The following is a 20462-nucleotide window of genomic DNA, read 5'->3' on the forward strand; positions in this document are numbered from 1 at the left end:
AGGGCAGGGGAGAGAGAGGGAGAAGGAGAGAGGAAATACATAGGAAGCTCACCCTCTCCTCCTTCTCCCTCCACCCCACCCTCCCCGCGCCTCCCCTGCATTTAGATGCTGCTCCTGGCAGGGTCAGCGGCCTGAGGATGGGCCTAATGATCTCATCTAGCTTTTCTTCCCCGGCGCTATTAGTGCTCAGATAGGCAGAATGAAGCGCAACTACGTGCAAATCATGTGTAAATGGTCTCCGTTCGGAGCCCTTTCTCTCGAAGACCGAGCTCAGGGCGGGCTGGTTGGCCCAGGTCTCTTCGTTTTCTCTACTTTCTCCCCGCTTTCCTCTCGCTTCCTTTAGCTCAAAGGGGGGGTTCTCCTGAAAGGCGGCGGTCATATTCCGCGTGTAATTGCTGATCCCATTCAAACGAGGCGCTGCGCACTGCCTTGCGCATCCGCCTCCCACCAAAGAATTTATTTAAAAACCATTTTTATTTAGGGAATGGAATGGTGGGGAGTGTTAGAGGGGGGGACGAGAGACGCAGCGAGAGAAGTGGAAGTGCTAAGATTAGGAGTTGCAAAGATTAACACACATACACAAGCTTTCCTCCGATCGCCCTCCCCCCCCCCGCCCCTCCTCCCGGCTGGCTGGCTGGCTGGCTTCTTCCTTCCCAACTCCCCTCCCCTTCGCCTTTGGGCGCCGTGGTAAGAGCCCTTTTTCTTACGTAGTCCCCCATGATTGGCAGGCCTGACAGTGATTGGCAGGGCGCTGCCATGGCGACGCCACAACGACACCCGGCGGGCCAATAGAAAAGCGAAACAAAATGCTTCGGCGCTGCACTCACGGTGGATTTAGGAGAGATATTATGAGGCTGTTGTCATTAGGGCGATCGCGGCCGAATCACTGAATCGCTTTGCGCCTCGGCGGCGGCGGCGGCGCCCGGGTCGGGAGGTGTGTGTGTGTGGAGAGAGCCCGCAGCAGCGCGCGGATGCCTGCCTGCCCGCCCGCCTGGGCACGCGTGTGCGTGTGAGTGAGCGAGCGAGCCGGTGCCTGCCTGCCCGTGTGCGAGTGTGTGTGTGAAAGGTGGTGGGAGTGAGTGAGCGTGTTTGTGTGCGTGTATGAGAGAGAGAGGGGAGTGCGCGCGCGCGGCTGAGTGCGTGTGTGCGTTTGGATGAGGGTCTCTATGTGGCTGCGCGTGCGGGTGCGGGTGTGGATGCGCGTGGGGTGCGTGATCCCCCTGTCCCTCCCCTCTTCCTCTTCTTTCTCTGCGCCTTCTCCGTCTTCCTGTCTTCCTTTCATTTCGCTTTGATCCAGCTCCTCTCTCTCTCTTTTCCTTTCTCTCTCTTTCTTTCTCTGTCTCTCGTTTTCCGACCCCCCTTCCCCGTCCGCCAGGCTGGGTCCCATGGTGTTCAGGTCCCCTCTAGAGCTCTATCCCACCCACTTCTTCCTGCCAAACTTCCCCAGCGACCCGCACCACCACCACCGCTCGCTCCTTCTGGCCAGCGGTGGCAGCAGCTCCGGACCTGGAGGAGGAGGAGGAGGCGGCGGCGGTGGCAGCGGCGGCAGCGGCAGTGCCGCCACCGGTTGTAGCGGAGGATCCGCCGGTGGCGGCGGCGGAGGAGGAGGCGCCTCTCGAGGAGCCCCGGAAGAACTGTCCATGTTCCAGCTGCCCACACTCAACTTCTCCCCGGAGCAAGTGGCCAGCGTCTGCGAGACGCTGGAGGAGACGGGCGACATCGAGAGGCTGGGCCGCTTCTTGTGGTCGCTGCCGGTAGCGCCGGGGGCATGCGAGGCGATCAACAAGCACGAATCCATCCTGCGCGCCCGGGCGGTGGTGGCCTTCCACACGGGCAACTTTCGAGACCTTTACCACATCCTGGAGAACCACAAGTTCACCAAGGAGTCGCACGGCAAGCTGCAGGCTATGTGGCTGGAAGCGCACTACCAGGAAGCCGAGAAGCTCCGCGGGAGACCTTTGGGCCCCGTCGACAAGTACCGCGTGCGCAAGAAGTTCCCCTTGCCCAGGACCATCTGGGACGGCGAGCAGAAGACGCACTGCTTCAAGGAGAGGACTCGCAGCCTCCTGAGGGAGTGGTACCTCCAGGACCCCTATCCCAACCCCAGCAAGAAAAGGGAACTGGCGCAGGCTACCGGCCTCACCCCCACGCAAGTGGGCAACTGGTTCAAGAACCGCAGGCAGAGAGACCGGGCGGCCGCCGCCAAGAACAGGTCAGTGCTAGCCGGCTGAAGCTGGGTGTGTGTGTGGGGGGGGGGGGGTGAGGCTTGAAGGTGAGGGTAGGCAGCGGGAGTGCGGAGCTCACACAGCTAGGACACAAACCCATGCCCATCCGACGCGGGGCCTGCCTTGTCTAGATCGGACGCCTCGCCTCCTGCAAGTCTCCTAAGAGTGAGAACGCCTTGCAAGGGCGGCTATCCTTGACCCTTTGAAAAATCGCCTTTGGGTTCAGTTCTGCGTGTGTGTGCGTGTGATATGGGGGACCTTAAATCTTGTCTTAGAGGGCTCGCTGGCTCCAACAGCAGGGATAAGGAAGTCAGTGGGCTCTGTTAAAAAGCAAAACGAGGCCCTTAGAGGGTTCCCTCCCCACCTGGGAGCTATCAAGGGGACTACGCTCCTCACACAGCCAAAGACAGGGCTCGCTTCCCGTTCCCGAATGGGCTGCTCAACAGAAGCAACTCGATTCCGCCACCCGTTCAAAGTTTCACATTCTTTCCAAACTCCGTCCCTCTCCTTCACAGTTCTAAATAGGACACCCCGTCTCTCAGTAAAATGCTTTGCAGTTTTCTGAACGCAGAATGTATGTCTGTGTGTGTATGCGTGCGCGTGTGTGCCTACTCTAACTAGGGATCCAAAAACCACAAAATAAAGGGACTTTATCTTCAGCCGAGTCCCCACACTCAGTGGAACCAACTGAGAGAAATGGGTGTAAACCCTCTTAGCTCTGGATGGAGCTCTTAATTTAATTAAAAATTTCATTCTCCTTTTCGCACGTCCTCCTTCTTTTTGTTCATAGATTGCCTATTATTTTTACCGCCATGATTGTTATTGCTACATCAACAATAACAACAGGGACAAGTCCTCGCAGCGAAATGCAGAAGGAGTGCGGATTAGATGTATTTTTTTAAAATTTGTGCCGTGAAAGCTGTATTTGGCAACTTAACTTTTCTCCCCTCCGCCCAAGCTATAAACAGTTTAAACAAACATCATAATACGTAGCGTTCTTCCACAGAGCGAAAATAAGGCAGCTGTTCCTCTATTGTTCTTATTAATTCTATAAAAAAACAAAACAAATTCATTTGCCGAAAGAGAGGCGAGAGGGTGGGGGTGCGGGGGTGCGGAAATCAAAATAAAATGAAGGGAATTCATTTATTTTTAAGCTATCCGCCCTCTCCTATCTCTGTTTCCGGATGTCATTAGTTTGAGTTATGCATGTTTATGAGTATGTAAATAAATATGCAGGGGTTTGTGTAAGCAGGCGTGATTTTATTGTGTCGGTGTGCCACGCAGAATCTTCTTGCCATTCCTTATTGCTCAACGTGGCTTTAAGAATGTTGGGGTTTAAATAATAGCTTTGGAAATAAATAAGATCACAAAGAATTTTAAGGGTCCCATGAAACAATGCAGAAAATATAAACAAAGGGTGGCACTTTACCTCCTCCAATTGGACTTTCCCAGTTTATATAGCAATGTATATTTTGGTAAAGTTTAATCTGAAATGTAGAGCAGGGGGTTGAGTGGGAAGCAAGAAAGCATAAAAATAAAAAAAACACCTTTCAGCTTCATCAATGGAGGGAGAAGAGATCGACTCATAACAGAGAAGCCGGAAAGTTGCTAAAGGTTTGGGTTGACTCACCGAGTTGTCAGTCTAGGAACTGTAAGGCAGCGGTGGAGGGACGGGCGGGGGGGGGGGGGAATAAGTAAACAGTATGGAAATAAAAAGTGCAGAAACGCAATTGAAATATGTAATATATTTAAAATCAGTTCACTGCGGAGGTGAAGAGGGGGATTAAAATCTTACAGGATCCAGTTGCCCGAAGGCTGTCTTTCAAAACATTTTACAAAGGATTTCAGGGCTCGGCACAATGTTTATTTGTTGGCTATTTTCTTTTGCCTCTGATCCTACACTTTTTTAAAAAAATGCACTGGCCTTTGGGGGTGTGCAATCAACTTCTCAGTGTACTCAGCGCCCCCCACCCCCAGCTCTCTTGATCTGAACGGCTCAAGAGTTCATAACCGTCCAGCGCCTTGTGTGTTAGTATTCAGAATATTCTGCTGCGGTTGCAGATTGTTTTTTTCGCTGGGCTTGGTTTCCCCAGCCACCCACCCTATAGAAATCCACTTAGTTGTTGACTGTTATAAAGAGCAGCGGCCGAGATTCCTTTGTCTCTTGGCGGTCTGTATGTTTCCAAAGGCAATCTGAGAATTCTGCCGTCGGCCCCAAGAAAAACAATAAATAAATAAAACTATAAATGCATGGCTGGAAAATACACTGGTGCGGGTGTGTGGGTGTGTGTGTAAGAGAGAGAAGTCTGAGCATGAAGATGACTTGGGAAATGCTGCTCTGTGGACACCCTCTCCCCACAAAACAGTGTCCTCACTTGGTTTGAGTGCTTGTTTATTTTATGGGGGTTTTTTTTTAAGTGTTGCAAGTGTGTATGTATGTCTGTATATAGGTACGCATTTATTTAAGTGATTCACGCGGGCTATCTGGGAAGGCGCCACCCTTTGCTTCTACAGACCACCGTTTGTGACTGTCCACGTTTGTTGTTAGGGCTGGACTGTCACTCAATGGGGGCGGCGGCGGCGGCAAATGCGCTAGAGGTTAGATCGAGGCCCACAGATGGCCGCTCCTCGCAAGAGAAACCGGCCACAGGGATAGAGATAGTGTGAGTAAGGGGAGCGTTAGCTTGAAACCGACTAATATTTTGCAAACCAACACGATAGCGGCCCGTTTGTGCGTTTATGTGCCTGCCTTGGCGTCTCTCTCTCTGTGTGCATTTCTGAACGTGCCAATTGCTTTCCTATGCAAACCCTCTGTCTTCTCCACCCCGCTCTTTTTAAAAATATAATTACAGCGTTTCTTTTACTCTGTGCTTTCCAAGCGACCTTTTCTCTCCGAAGTCCCTTTGCTTGCTTTTAACTCTCTCTCCCCCCCCCAACAACAACCCCCCCCACCCCCTCTCCTTTGATTTGAAACACTTTTTGCGGAGGGAGAGAGGGCCATTGCAGGCAGGAAGCTGGCTTGCAGCGCCGCGCTGGGCAGCAAAGAGAAGGCGGCAGCGGGCCCCGTGGCTGGCCTGAGATCAGGCTGAAAGAAAAGAGAGAAAGAGAGAGGGGAGGAAGGAAGGAAGGATTCTCGATGAACCAGGCTAAGCGGTTGTTTGAGGGAAGGGTTTGCTGGAGAAAAAGGAAAGGTGTCTCCGGATTGTTGCGCCCTCTTGGCAAGCGCCTTTGGGATCCGGGTCCCCTCCCTAGCCGTGCGCTTTTACGCGCCTGGATTGCTGCGTTCGAGGGCCGGGTTTTCGGGGAGTCTCGCCTCTTTCCCTTTCTGTGTGGCTTTCCTTTCTGAGCAAGGATCTGTGTGCTCTTCCTTTGTCTCCCCACCAACCCCCAACCCCCAACCCCGCGTCCTGCAGGCTCCAGCACCAGGCGATCGGACAGAGCGGCATGCGGTCCTTGTCAGAACCGGGCTGCCCTACCCACAGCTCGGCGGAGTCTCCGTCCACGGCGGCCAGCCCCACCACAAGCGTCTCCAGCCTGACGGAACGAGCCGAGACGGGCACGTCCATCCTCTCGGTAACCTCCAGCGACTCAGAATGTGATGTATGATAACGGAACAAAAAACAAAACAGAATACTACAAAAAAATAACAAATAAAAAAGGAGGGGGAAAAAACAAACAAACCCTTAAAGGAGGAAATAAATAAATAATAATAATAATAATAAACCAATCAGGAAAAAAGGCAAAAATAAGCCCCCCCTTTCTCCACCCACCCACCTACCTACCCCGAGCGAGCGAGAGCAGCCGCCCCCCTCTCCGAACTGCCCCGGCCTCCGAGGAAAGAAAGCAACAACGAGCCGCTTTCAGAACACTCGTAGGCAGAGCAGCGAAACAACGAGAGAGAAAATTACAAAAAGACCTTTAAAAGAGTTGTTGTTGTTGTTTTAAAAAAAAGGAATTAAAAACCCAAACCTTTACCAAGCAAATGATTGAAATAAGAAACAAACCATCCACTTAGGCAAAAAAATAAAAAATAAAAACATAAAGGAGCAAACCACAAGTTGGACAGTTGCTGATTCTGGAGCGGGGGGGAGAAATAATGCTAATGCTCATACTTTGCTATTATAAATATTATTATGGCGAAAGGAAGAAAGAAAGGTGACATTTGTATTCTTTGTAGGACGAAAGCACGTTCCAGCTCTACTTTTCTTTTCCTCGTTTTGATTTTATTGTTCGCGCTTTCCCATGGACAGCATCTCACCCATTTTGCATGACGATGATTCAATTTGTATCTGGGGAAAAGGGGGGGGGATATGCTATTCTCTATAATAAATGAACAAAAAGGAAAAAAAAAGACTGGGGTGTGGGACGGGAGGAAAACTCCGATCAAATTTGTACAAAGAGAGAGAGAGAGATGCTTTTTAAAAAGAAAAACGTTTAAAGGAACTCTTTGAAGAGGGAAATAACAAATGTTTATCGCCTTTTTTGTTGGGTTTTTATCAATCTTTGTCTCTCTGGATCTGTAATCCCAACCCCCCCTCAAAGTCCAAGCGATGGTCTAATCTAGATGCATCCCCCCCTCTCCTGCTCCGCCTCCTCCTTTTCTCCCCCTCCGTCGTTGTTTTTATTTTATTTTTATTTTTTAAGAATTTTTATTCTTTTGTTCAACAGACAATCATTTTCTTCGTAAGCACCTTTTTTTCTACACGTCTGTCACTGCCTGTGTGGGTACTGGTTATAAATGTGGAAAAAGAATAGTTATGACTGTAACAGATTTTTATTTTTATTTCAAAATTTTATATGAATTATGTATATCTTAATGATGCGGTCATTTCCCCCAGTTTGTAATATATGTGTAGAAAATTGCTTGTATATTATATTTGCTCTTCTCTTTGACTTTTCTTCTCTCTGTCCCTTTGCCTTCTTCTCCCTTGCCTCTTTCTTTCTTTCTTTCTTTCTTTCTTTCTTTCTTTCTTTCTTTCCCTTTCTTCTTCTCTTTCTTCTTCCCCTCCTCCGTCTTCTTCTTCTTCTTCCCCTCCTCCGTCTTCTTCTTCCTCCTCCTCCTCTTTTTTTTTTTAAAGAAAAACATTTTCCCTGACTTGAGTTCCTTGCACAAACTTAGTTGTCAAGAGGTGATGGACTAGGTTTTCAAAAGGGACCTCAACGGTAGACGAAACGAGGCTTAGAGTGCCACTGTCCTCCTCTTATGCAAAAGCATTTTTGAGTATTTAAATAGCAGCTTTGGGGGTCTCTTCTAAAACTCCACGTAGGACACTTATACCACTGTTTCCCTTACTGCGTGTTTATCTATATGTACAAACTTTCTTAAAAAAAAAATCAAATACAGTATTCCATTTTTCTTATCTATTCAGTGACGTTGGTGTTTTTCCTCTGCTGCACGTAGAAACAGCCGCAAAGAAATGCTGTTTAGTTTTTTAAAAATCTCTTCTCGTGTTGATTCAGTGATTCCACCCCTTTATGCAAGCTAGCAAGCCCGTTAAGCCGAAGCACTCGGAGTTAAGCCAATTTTTGCTCCCTTAACTTCTCAAAAAAGAAAAGAAAAAAAGAGCTTTCTCTGAAGTAAGTCCCGTTAAGTCCGGTAGGACTTCTCTGAGCTGCAAAGGTTAAGCCCCTGAGCCTAGCTTGGTCGACCATATAGTGTGCCTGTGGTTTGCACAGGGCTAAGAAAGCTGCCCGAACCTGTAACCTCATGCAAATTTACTTGGAAATAAATTCCATTGACTTCCATGGTAATTTCTTCCAAAGGAGTGTATGTTTAAGGATCGGGATGCAAGCCTGCAAGGCTACTTGTTATACAGTACAACCCTAATCATGTCTACTTAGAAGTAAGTCCTATGGCATACAATGGGGCTTACTAGCTGGTCAGTGGTGTTAGGCTTGCAGCCCGCTAGAACCCCATCGCAATCCGTGAGGCTTTCTTCTTAGTCAATATTCTTGAGGTGCTGGGTGCGAAACTGCGGAGAGTGGGCATGTACGTTTGTACCCAGACAATCGGGTGCCTGCACCACTGTAGATGGGTGAGTTGAAGCGAGGGGTTACTTGGTGTTTTCTCTCCTGTGTGGCATGTTGCTCTCTGATGAAGGACCTGTGAGAAAACGTTGGGACGCCCCACGTTCCGGACAAAAATATAACTTGAGGTTTGCAGGGTCTGAAGTGCGTGCGTAAGCGTAGGCATATGTGCGTGCGTATAATTCCTAGCCCGCGCTCCCTTCTAACTCTAGGCTGTTCGGATACTCTTCCTCACTGTGTGACACCAAATCAATTTTCCTGCAAGTAAGTGGCATCGACCTAACTGGCGGTCCTTACTTCGGAAGAAGCACGGGTCGAGAGGTTCTGCTTAGGCGCTTGGGCTGGAAAGTGGGCATTAACCTCGAATCATCGGCAGAACTTCTCTCTTGAATTCTGCACCATTAGGAAATGGCTTTCCAACACGGTTTCTCCATCGTGTTTATTTCCTTCTCCCTCCCCGCCTCCGAAATCAGTTTGACGACTTTTTAATTTGTTTTGCTTAAGTAAACTCCAGAGTGCAGTTTAGGACACTTTTGGGTGTTTGGGTATTTTGGGGTGTGGGGTGATGGTGGGGGTTTGGGGGGGATGAGGGGTGTCTGTAGCTTTAAATGCAAACATGACAACCAAGCAGCCGTCCGAAGCCACCTCACAAACCCCTTCTTCCCTAATCAGTTGTCGGCTCCTCCCCTCGAGTCCTAAGTAGATGGTTAATGTGTTGAAAAGAGCCTTTCTCTGCCCTCGCGAACAGGGGTCCCGCGTCACCTTTGGCGCATTCAAAAGTTTTCGCTTGGCTCCGGGGCAGGTTAGTCAGGCGTGAATTAAGAAGAGGTGAATTCTAAACTTGTTTTTACTTGAAAATACAATTTTGAAACTTTGATTGGGATTAAGGAGCAACGTGCCTGGAATTTTTCTTGACCATTTCCAAACTCGTTTGGGATTTCCGAATTACATTGCTCCCGTGGCTTGTTGTGAACGGACGTAGGGGGTGGGGAAGCGAGTGCGTGTGCGTGTAAATGGGACTTTTTCATTTGGGGAATTTTCTTCTTCTTGCTAAGCAGAATGCGGAGCGTTTGTGCGTGTTTATTCGTGGGATGTAAACCGCATTCCTAGTGAAACCCCGACCCTCGCCACCTTGCACGCGAAATTAAGGCTTGCAAGCCTATGCCCGCTTGCTTGGGAGTAAGCCCCGATGGACTTACTTTTAAGAAAGGGGTCGTGGGATCAGGCTTGGCACTTGATCCACCCGACGTGAAAGCCCCACTAATTTCCAGCAGAAGAGGTCGAGGCACGTGCTTCCTTCTTTCTTTGACGGGACTTGGTCTGGATCGTGACCCTGTTTTATGTGGGCCTTACGTAAACGTGGTTTTTTAACAGGACTATCCAAGACAGAGAGAAAGGGGAGAGAGAAACCTACTTACTTTGATTGACTTATCCGTTTGTTAGGAATATCATGATTTCGAGCTTAACCGAGGTAGGAAAGGTTTCTAAAAGACAGAAAAGCTGGTATGTTGCAGAAAGAGTAAAGCAATTCAGGAAACTTATTGGAATATTGAGAGAGGGGGAGGAACCAGGCGAGAGGCAGAATAACTCTGGTCCTTGAATGATTTGGACCCTGGATGTTAAAATGTTAAAACAGGAAGCTATCGGCTAAGTGCATGATGCTTATGAAGGTGTATTTCAGCCTATCGCCACCTTGCAGTGGTTCATCCAAAGTCCTGTTCCACTATCAAACTGGTTTAGAGTTGGATGGTTTTTTTTTTTTTTTTTTTTGGTAAAACCACAACAGATACCCATTTTCCCGGTTAAATCGAATTACCTGCAGTACAAACAGGTTAGAAACAGCAGCAGGGACTAGTAACCCCTTGATCCTAAATGCTTCTCCTTGGAAAGCGATTCTGTCCATGTGCTCAGGATCGGCTCAAATCCAAGCTCTCGGATATAACGATGCTTCCCCCTGCCCCCAGACATTGGCGTTAGCTAGGAGGGCTCCCGATCCCCGCATGCTTAAATCTCTCTGTGTTCCATGGGACTTACTCCCAGGTAAGTACAAGTAGAACAACAGCCCGAAAAACAGCGACCTTATGCCTGGGAAGTCCGTCCCATTGACTTCAATGGGGCTTCAGCCCTTGTAAGCGCGCGGAAGTGTAGCCTTGGGTCGCATTCACTTCCAGGGGACTAAATCAGCCGAAATGGATTTGCTGCTGGCCCTTAGCTGGGTTCTGAATTGAGACGGTAAACTTGAGCTAAAGTCAGGTCAGGATCACTTACCGCACCCTCCTCTCCTCGCCGCCTCTTATGTTCATTGTAGGAAAAGCGGAGGCTGAGATCATACCAGCTCGCAAGCCAAGGGCAAGGTCTGTGTTAAATGTGTTGGCCGAACCAGTCAGGGCCGCCACATTTCATGCACAGGATTTTATTTCTCCCGTCTCCAAGAGTGAACCTACTGAAGTAAGTTGGGGGCACCCCGCTTTGTCCCTCAAGTCTCCGAAGACCAGGAGAAATCGGAGGGCGAGGCGAAGGGCTCCGACCCCTGCAGTCTCATCAAAGGGGGGGGAAAGTCGCAAGGGATGGCGATTTTCTGGGTCCCACAACGTTTTAACAAATTTGGGCATTTGCGGGAGTCAAACCCGCAAGACTAGTGCCTTGACTCAAACTTCTTTGTGGGGGCGTCCTGAGATTTTGCTTTCACTACTGGAAGCCTCGTGATTTTTTGCGTGAGAAGTAGCTTGAAATTATCACAAGATGTGAAAGGGGTCCTCCTCGGATCGCAGAGATCCTGTTCTCACGTTTTATTTCGGATGTTTGGGGTCTGCGGCCTGAAACTAACCACGTTTGTCTTGAAGTCAGTCTCTGGCTTCCTTCCAAGTATGGATGTTTAGGCGCCTTTTAGCCAACCGGGTGCTTGATCCGAAGCACATTTGGAATCCAAAGAAAGTTAATGCGAATCAAAGCATGTTTACGTAATGGGTCTTAATTAGGACCTACCCCTCCTGTTGCCAGGAATTATTTTCCCTTGTGCGTTTGGAGGTAATTTTATTAAACAGAGTTTACGTTTCTAGACTAACGCCGTCCCCCCCCCCCTTTTTTAAATATATATTTCGGCGCTCGGAAACCATTTCCATCTCTGGAACAGTCTTAGGACCAGGCAAGATGGTGCGAAATGTTTCCCTCCCCTTTTTATTGTGAGTCGCCTATTTTGTTTTCACCATCAGGCGGGATATAAATTATTATTTAAGAATAATAGTTCAGGCGGAGACTCTGTACCCTAAAAGCAGAGCCCCTCCGCTGACAGAACAACCATCTGGAGTCCTCTTGCAAGTATTACAGCCGCCGGCTCCTTTATCACAAGCGACGGAATTGTTGTTTTGAGTTGCCTTTCAGAAACGAATTTCTGTCTGTTTTCTTTGTTGCTTTGTGCCGTTGGATGTAGAGGCCGCGCAAAGGTTTCCCACCGAACCCACCGAGCCCCAAGCCTATGCGTGTTTACTCGGAAGTAAGCCCCACTGTGTTCACCGTGGCTTAGTCCAAAGCAAGGCCGCCTCGGACTCCAAACCTTGCTCGGGGGTGGATGGATGGCTGGAAGGAAGCAAATGCTCTTGAAATCGATGTAACTTACTTCCAGGTAAATGCACTTAGGACTGGGTTGCTAGGCTGCGTCTTCTTCTTTCTCCGCTCGCTCGCTTTTTTCTTCCTTCCCTGCTTCTTGCAAGACACAAGCGCCTTACTCCGAAGTAGCACCACCAAGTGCGGCCTGGAGGATTTGGGTGATTTTTAGCCCCCGATCCCAGACAACGCTCAAGTTAATGAGCATTTCCCCCCCTCCTGCAAACGTTAGTTTACCCCCACCAAGCTGATAAACGAAGTTGCTTTAGGATTTGCATTCGAAACCTAAATGGTTGATTGAGGTGTAAATCTATGAAAATCTGCATTAAAGCCTTCTCTCTCCGGCCCCCGCTTTGCTCTCCCCACCCCCAACTAAAGCCATCTGCCCTGGGAAGATAGGGCCTATCGAAAAACTCCAAACTGGGGGGCTTACCTCTTCCCCCCCTCCCCGCATCTCCTTGATTTGGCCGATCGTTATCGACAAACCCCTTCTCCTATATTAGTTTATTATCCGGGACAAGCTGGACTGTTGATTAAGATGAAATTACTCGGAAGCTGAAGTGCGTTTGATCAATAGGCAAGAGAGAAGCCACAAGACCTAGCGCGCCAGATGGCAGACGAGGCGCGCAGCGCCAGAAAGCCCCGACGGGGCAGAGCGGCAGAAAAGCACTAGGGGGCGCTGCAGAGAGGGGTGGGGACGACTTAGACGGAAGTCTAGGTTTCCGGGCTTGGGACTTTGGGTCTGGGTTCGTGCGTGTGTCAGTGCAGAGTGTGATTTCTGTTGCTGCGTCGGAAAAAAACCCGCTCCGCTCGCGAAGGCACGTTCTCATGTCTGGACTGACATCAAATGTCTCCACCAAACTAGTCGATTAAACCGGTTTATGGCTATAGATTTCTATATGCACTTACTTGGAGATGACTTGTGGAATTGAAAATGCATAGGATAGGATTTTAATTTTAAATTTTTTTTTTTAAGTCCAGACTTCGGCTAGATTCGGTTGTCAGGTCTATCCGATCTCCCCGCTTGGTCTCTCAGATGGCTCAAGGTCCTCCTACGCCCAAGAAAGTTAAGCATGAGTATGTGGATTTAAGTCGATGTTGCCCCACTGACTCAAAATCTTGCTGCTTTGTATGGGGTGGGGGCTTTAAGGCGACATGGTCTACCGAAGGCGAACGTATGAGAAATCTTCGACGGTGCTTGGTCGAAAATTTATTGGCAACTTACTTCTCTTGAGTTTCTCCATTGCATACCGCCTTTCCGCCAAGGCTTCAGAAAGGGTTGATGGTTTCAAATTTTAGAATACACAAAAATATTCTCAGGCGAACTTCAGGAACAACTACCTGCTTTGGGCTTCACTGCTTCAACCACTGTTCCGCCATCTTGCCGTTTGGGTCGGGATTTCTTTCTTTCACCATTTAATACTGACTTAGGAGGGACGGTTGAAGAAGTGGGTGGGTGGGGGGTGGTCGAGCAATAACGTCAAGATGAAGAAACCCAAACCCGAGATTAGGTCAGACCTAATGGCAGAGAAAACAGGATCACAGCGGGCTGGTGCCCAGGGAAATCATCATCATCATCATCATCTTTATTATTTCCCCCATCTTCGGCTTTTCCCAACAGGTTGAGGGAGAGAATCCGCTTCAGGGCCAGTTCTTCTGTCTGCCCCCGAGCCAGCTCCATTCGTGTGTGTGTTTGTTAGTGTTACAGTAAATTCTCCATCGTTCAAGCTCAATGGGAGCTTTTCTTCGCACTTCAATAGGCGATGCCTTTTTTTTGTTTTGTTCTTATGAAGGTCTTTATTTAAGCAGGCAGATTAATGCAGGTGTCCGGGTAGGTGCTAGCGGTGCGTTGTGTATGCACACCTATCCAAGTAGATATGTAAAGCCCTTTGTTTGGCGAGCGTGGGTGTCACCTGGAAAGCCCCCCCTCCCCCTTGAATTCCCCCCAGCCGCGTTAGGAGCTCTCTTTGTGTGCCTCTATCCGGCCTCCGCGCACACACCCCAACCCCCATCCACTCCCTATTGACGTGGGGGGGGGGGGCGGCCGCGCTTCCGGCTCAGGATCGGTTTTCGATCCTCTCCCTCTCTCGGCCTGATCAATTACAGCTGGCTGTTGCGACGGAGCTGGCCTCGCCTTGCCCGTTTTGGCTCCCTCCGTCTCCAGCCTCGCCGAGGAAGGTTAGAGCCTCGGCCTGCTGCAGTGAAAAGAAACGGGGATGTTGGTGCCCTGGCATGGCTCTGATTTCCTCGGTTAGCTGAGCACAACTTTTCTATTCGTGTTTATTCATGCAGACCCTCATTGAGCTCCACACTGCGCTGCGCTGCCCTGGATTCAGCGTGTGGGGAAGGAGAGGGGAAGCGCAGCCGCAGCAAACGCTGGGGAAAAACACACACACACACACACACACACACACACACACACACACACGCCCCACCACGCATAGATCCCCTCTCTCCTACACACACCCCACGTTATAGCAAGGAGAACCCCCTTTTCCTTCTCCCCCACACCTGTCCCATTATATCAGTACAGTGGTACCTCAGGTTACATACGCTTCAGGTTACAGACTCCGCTAACCCAGAAATATTGCTTCAGGTTAAGAACTTTGCTTCAGGATGAGAACAGAAATTGTGCTCCGGTGGCGCGGCAGCAGCAGGAGGCTCCATTAGCTAAAGTGGTGCTTCAGGTTAAGAACAGTTTCAGGTTAAGTACGGACCTCCGGAACGAATTAAGTACTTAACCCGAGGTACCACTGTATTCCACCCCCCAGCCGACTACCCCAAACACAAAGGCTTATACCATGCAAGTAGACCCAAGCTCACACAGCCCTGCCCCTCCCAAATACCACATCATCCACCCATATCTCACTCACTCATTCTCACACACCCTTAAACCAGCCTCCCAATAATCCTAGGAACTCTAGTTTACGCCTCATGCTGGGGGTGGGCGTGAGAATGTGCTTTAAATGTATGGCGCGCACTTAGCCCTCTCGACTTCGTGCGCCCAACGCAAACTCAGAGGCCCATTTCACGCGCACCGTGGAAGCCTCGGCCTTCCGCACCTCCTCTCCACCCGCGTTGTCCACCCACCCACGCAAGACCAATTAGAAAGAAGTTAGCAAATGTAGAAAGGGGGGCCGGCTGGGGCGGTGGAATAACCCAGCAGCACCCACAGATTAACAGGGGGAGAGAGAGAGAGAGAGAGAGGAGTTGTTGAGGAATAATATTCCAGGACAAATGTTACCTCGGGGAGCGCAACTCCAGAAAGAAGCAGTCAAACACCAGCAGACATAGATCCAAACGCTCCTGGAAGGAAGTCGGAGCTGGACTTTGTGCGGAAAGCTGCTTTAAGCGTCTGGAGGGAGCAAGGCTTCGGAATACCAGTTGCTGGAGACCACAGGACGGGAGAGGGCTTTTGTGCTGGGATCTTGTTTGTGGGTTTCTCACGGGCATCTAGCTGGCCACTGTGGGTACAGGATGCTGGACTAGATGGGCCATTGGCCTCATCCAGCAGACTCTTATGAGTTTCCTTTGAGGAAGAGGCCCTAAAGGGTTGTATTCCAAACAGGGGGGTCGGGGGATGAGAAATGGGATTTTAAGAATGGCGGTGAAGTGGTCACACCAGCCTTGGCACAAAGAACAGCTTGGAAAGCAACTTTTCCTTCAGAAAACAGGCCCTTGAAAGGCAGGTCAGAAAGGCAATCTGGGTTCCAATCCTGTGCCCATTTCCCTGGGAGCTAGGAGGAATGGGACTTCCCTCTAAGTAGGCGGACGCACGACGGAGATGTTGAACACACAGAACTTGCTTCCAAATGAACATAAATGGGGATTTGGCTTCTGCTTCCAACTTCTTGAGGGAAGATGCATCAGATTTAAATAGCGGGCATTATATTTTTGTTCCCACCCCTCCGGCGAAGGAAAATACGACGGGTCCTCTCCTAGCAAATCTTACCCATATTGTAATAAGGCCTCTCAGATCAAGCCGACATCCGGGGAAAGAGCCGTACTTGCATTTCAGCTGATTCAGATCCGTGGGACTAGATCGGCTCTTTAGTCAGTCGGTTCAAATGGACTATGCTTGGTTTGCTTTGCAGGATTTGCTGTCATCTACGGGGTCTGTGTGTGTGTGACCTATTTACTCCGCACCGTTCTTATTAAAGTCTCTATGATTTCTCCGCTATATATGAGTTGCGGACTAGTGCCTAACAGGCTTGTTGCGCATATAGACAGACACCCCCCCACACACCACTACGTGAAGATTACAAGTACCTCTTGTAATATCTTGTTTGAACACCCAACATTCTTTTGAAAGTCTAAACTGGGTCAACTGCAATAGTTCAATAACATTGAAGGTGCCTGTATATATTCTCTCTCTCTCTCTCTTTCTCTCTTCAGTCTGTGTGATAAAAAAAAAACATTCTTTAAGACTATTGGGATTTAAAACTGTAATTCTATTAAATAGTAATTGAAGGGTCGCGAGAGGCTATGATACAGGATCAGCAGCGTGTAAGCCGGCCGTTTGAACTTTAATTTGGAATCATAGGCAGATGGGATCACGGCCTCTTTATATGATGCTTGCAGATTTAAAACTAGCCGGCCCGGGAAAGGGAGGGGGGAAGGAGAGAGAGAGAGAGCGAGAGAGAGAGAGAGACTGCAATGCAGATTCATTCATTAAACATGAAAGGTTAGTGCAAGAGAGGAGAAACGTTTAGACGTTTAGGTGGAAGCCGGAATATTCTCTCTCCCCCCCTTCCATCGCACACCTCCCTTCCAACTGTCTCGCTTACTGCTTTTCAGCTGCTATTATAAATAACTCCGGCTGGGACCTCCACGGAGATGACTTATACCCTGGTTTTTGTTTGCCTCCGTGTTTTATCTCTGCATCTTTCACGCGAGTGTCGCTTCTTCCATGCCCCTGTCGCATCAAAGCAAAGTGATGACTCGCTGGTCCTGAAACAACCTGGTCCACAACTCCCAGTTGTGCCATCCTCTCTCAGATGTGTCTACTCCGAGGAAAGTCTCGCGGGTTCGGATGTAGTCAGGATCAGGGGTGCCAACCTGAATGAAATATTGGGGTAGGGGGCAGGTAAGCCCAGAGGTGTATAATCGATCACATGACACAATTTGAATGGCAATGCCCATCAACTTGGGGGGGTGTCCCGGCCCCCTCAAATATTTTATTGGGTGTTGGCTGTTATGGTCATGATGGTTGACTGTGGTCACTAGCTCGAAAGGTCAGGGAGAAAATAGAGGGAGCAAACTCCTGGAGGATAGGCCTAGACACGGCTGATTGAACTTCCATCTTCAGAGGCGATGGTCAGACACACCATAAATTTAAAAGCAGGCTCGGGATACCTGACTCTCCCTAAAGAATCTGACTTGGGGGCTGTCGTTTGCTCAGGGTGCTGGGAACTCCAGCTCTGGATCCTTTGGGGAAAGCTATAGTCTTTAACTGTATGGTGTCTACTCAACACTCTGATGTTTTGAGGACAATCAACAGCCCTGGACGTAAGCTGGTGTAGAACTAGTGTGGAATAGTAAGCAGACTAGGGCTGGAGGAGACAGGGGTTCAAACCCCTATGATGAACTTCACTAGGTGGCCTTGCTTGGGCCAGCTTCCCTAGCCTAACCCACCTCACCGGGTTCTTCTGGGGAAGAAATTGAGCGAGGCGGAACTGTGAGATCCGCTTGGTGTTCCTGGGAGGAAGGGAAGGAGATGAAATAAACAAGAGGAGGCTGAATGGAAGCCAGGGATGGGGAACCTGTGGCCCTGCAGATGTTGATGGGTCCACCTCTCATCAGCTCCAGCCAGCATAGTCAATGGAAGGATGAGAGCCGTGGACCAACATCTGGAAGTCCGCAGGTTATAATCGCTGGCCTAGAGTGGAATTTTGGCCCGGGGGACGGGAAGGGATCTAATTTAGCGCATTTATTTTACTTGTCTTTAGTAAACAAAGCTTCCACCTCACCTCTGTGCTAGTAATGATGCGTTGCCTCCAGTAAGGCTCTTCTCCAGTGTTCGCTTGCAAGTAATTCGCCCAATCCACCGAGCAGTGTTCTTGCACAACGGCCTCCCTCTCTGAAACGGCTTGGGAGCTGAACCAGAAGAAACTCGGCGTCTTCTTGCGCGGTGGAGGCAGGTGAAGCGTTTCATTGCAGTGGGACGACACGCCTAGCAGAATTTCCTGCGTGAAAAAAAGAGTGCCATCCCTAAGGTGCTCGCCTTCAAAAGTCAAAGACGAGGAATCCTAATCTCCCGAAAGAAAAGCGATCATTTTCACAGTCGACATTTTGCAGGGCAGAAGCGCACAGAGGGTTTGGATGCGCTGTGTATTGTTTCAACGCTGATGACGCCTAAGCCTGGCAAAGGTTTTGTTTATCTTTATAGCATTTGCATCACGATTTTCCTTAGCGGTTGCGCTTCTCCACGCGTGCCTCCACTCGAAAAGTAAGACCCATCGAGTTCGCGCCCAGGGAGATGTGGATAGGATCGCAGCCTAAAAGCAGCCAAATGGTAATGATCACAAATCTCTGAAGACAGAATCTGCAACCCTAGAACACTTTCCTGGGGAATAAGTCTTATTGAACTCGGTGGAGATTACTTTTGAGTAGACACGTGTTATATCTGCGCTCTTATTCTGTTATTCAGCGCTAGTCCTACTCAGAGTAGACCCACTGAAGATTTCGGACACGACCAAATTGGGTTCATTCATTTCAATGGGTCTACTCTAAGTAGGGCTTAAGCCCTTCGCTTTCTATGCAAACGGAGTTATTTTTGCGTGGAGGTTCAGTTATAAAAGTTTTGCCCGGGCAGGCTGGCCACACACTGCAGTGACAAAGTAGGCCCCGGAGACTTCATAGCTAAGGGAATGTATGAGGCAGAGTCTCTTCCTATGGAAGCGCAACCCTTTATCCACAACACCCACGACCAATCAAGGTCTTAATGAATGTAAGCAGAGAGATGCCTGGGGTCACAACCATCTTTAGCGGTAGAACACCCGCTCCACGTTCAATCCGCGGTGATTTCGGCGGGGGCAGAGAGAGAACCCTGGAGAGCCGCTGCCAGTCCGTGTAAAGCATATTGAGCTACATGGGCCAATGTTCTGACTCTATCTGAGAGGCAGCTTTCCTGTGTTCCTTTGTTCATCTGAATCCCTCTACCCCCGCCCCCCAGTGCTATTGGATAGGCTGGCTGTGATATTTTTCAACGGCGGGGGTGGGAAGAGAAAAATAAACTCTGCACATGCTCAGATGGCTGAAAGGATTTCGCGCCCAGATCTGCTTCTGAGACTAAGGCCAGGATCAACGAACTGCGCCCTGGTGTGTTTCTTTTTTAGCGGGAGGGGGAGAAATATTCCTCCCACCACAAACAGTGGCAAGAAGCAAGATGTTTCTCGCAAGATTTGGGGTATCACCCCTGTACCTTCACTCTCCGCCCTTTGTTCCGCGCATTTAACATCTCCCTTCGACAACTCTGCCCCCTGCTCTTGTTTATTTCTAAATATTTGCCAAGGCAGTCAGTTTAGAGGCTAACCTAATTAACACCCCCCCCCCTTCCCCCAGCTCATCCAGCGCGAATCGTCTGCGCAATCCCTGGCGCAAAAAGAGCGGGGGCGAGGCGGGGGGGGGGGAGTGTCGGGTTTTTCGTTTTTTAAAAAAATGCTCAGCTTTGGGGTCGTTTGTGAGTTCCAAGAGATTACGGGCTGGAGCCTTTCCAGATCGTAGATGGTTTTAGATGTTGAATTTTCCGATGAGTATTTACCATCATAACTAATTTAAGACCATTATTAAATAGAAATTCTCAGCAGGGCTCCTTAATGATGGAACACGTTGCTAATTAGAGAGTTTACGCTCTGTTTTGGCGAGGCGGTCTAGAGGGATGGGGGTGTGCTCGGCATGCAAAGGCAGGATTACCAACCAGGGAGGGAGGGAGGGAGGGAGCGAGCGAGATGGGGCGGGGGGCGAGGCTGGAATGAGCAAACCCACCAAGCCTGAACATTTCAATCGTATGATTAGAGAGACAGGCGAGGCTCGCCTTATCTCCGCAGCAGGGCGAGGTAACACGAAGCACCATCGGCTTCCTGTTACATTCACACGAGTACGCATCACCGGGACTGCAGAGGGACGGGAAACGCCTATCTGCTATCTTGCCCGGTCTTTTTAGGACCAGATTCGTTGCAAAAATCACAACCTTCAGCCAGAGCGGCTTGGTACTGCCTGCGTGATCTCCTGTTAAACTCCAAGGTGTGGTTAGATGACTCGCTCTTTGACTTGAGAATGTGTGCGAAGCTCCCCGAGTGAGCGTCCCTTACTTGGGAACCACATGCACGCCTCAGAAAGAGGTGGCAGAATGGAGATTACCACTGCTTTAATGCAGGTGGGGCATCACGTTTTTTAAAAAATGACATAGGAGTTGGAAGGGACCCTGAGGATCATTTAGTCCAACCCCCTGCAATACAGGAATGAAAATGCAGCTGCCCCATGTGGGGATAGAACCTACAACCTTGTAGGTTGAGGTCCAGCACTGAGGGCCTTCTGGCGGTTCTCTCACTGCGAGAAGCCAAGTTACAGGGAACCAGGCAGAGGGCCTTCTTGGTAGTGGCACCC

General features: G+C 49.5%; 1 protein-coding gene across 1 annotated transcript; it reads left to right on the forward strand.

Annotated features, from left to right (window-relative positions):
- Window positions 1-833: 833 nt before the first annotated feature.
- On the forward strand, window positions 834-7585 carry SIX3 (SIX homeobox 3). The gene is made up of 2 exons (XM_080997548.1): window positions 834-2212; window positions 5639-7585. The coding sequence occupies exons 1-2, from the start codon at window positions 1386-1388 to the stop codon at window positions 5829-5831; spliced, it is 1020 nt and encodes a 339-aa protein (XP_080853674.1). The 5' UTR covers window positions 834-1385; the 3' UTR covers window positions 5832-7585.
- The last annotated feature ends 12877 nt before the right edge of the window (window positions 7586-20462 follow it).

The sequence above is a fragment of the Podarcis pityusensis genome (genome assembly GCF_964106645.2).
Source record: "Podarcis pityusensis genome assembly, chromosome: 3".
NCBI classification, from domain to species: Eukaryota; Metazoa; Chordata; class Lepidosauria; order Squamata; family Lacertidae; genus Podarcis; species Podarcis pityusensis.

What these genes read in the sequence shown, in the direction of transcription:
- SIX3 (XM_080997548.1), top strand. Translation starts at nt 1,386, where the DNA reads ATGGTGTTCAGGTCCCCTCTAGAGCTCTATCCCACCCACTTCTTCCTG. An exon ending in GCGGCCGCCGCCAAGAACAG is followed by an intron (nt 2,213 to 5,638) that starts GTCAGTGCTAGC and finishes CGCGTCCTGCAG; the next exon opens with GCTCCAGCACCAGGCGATCG.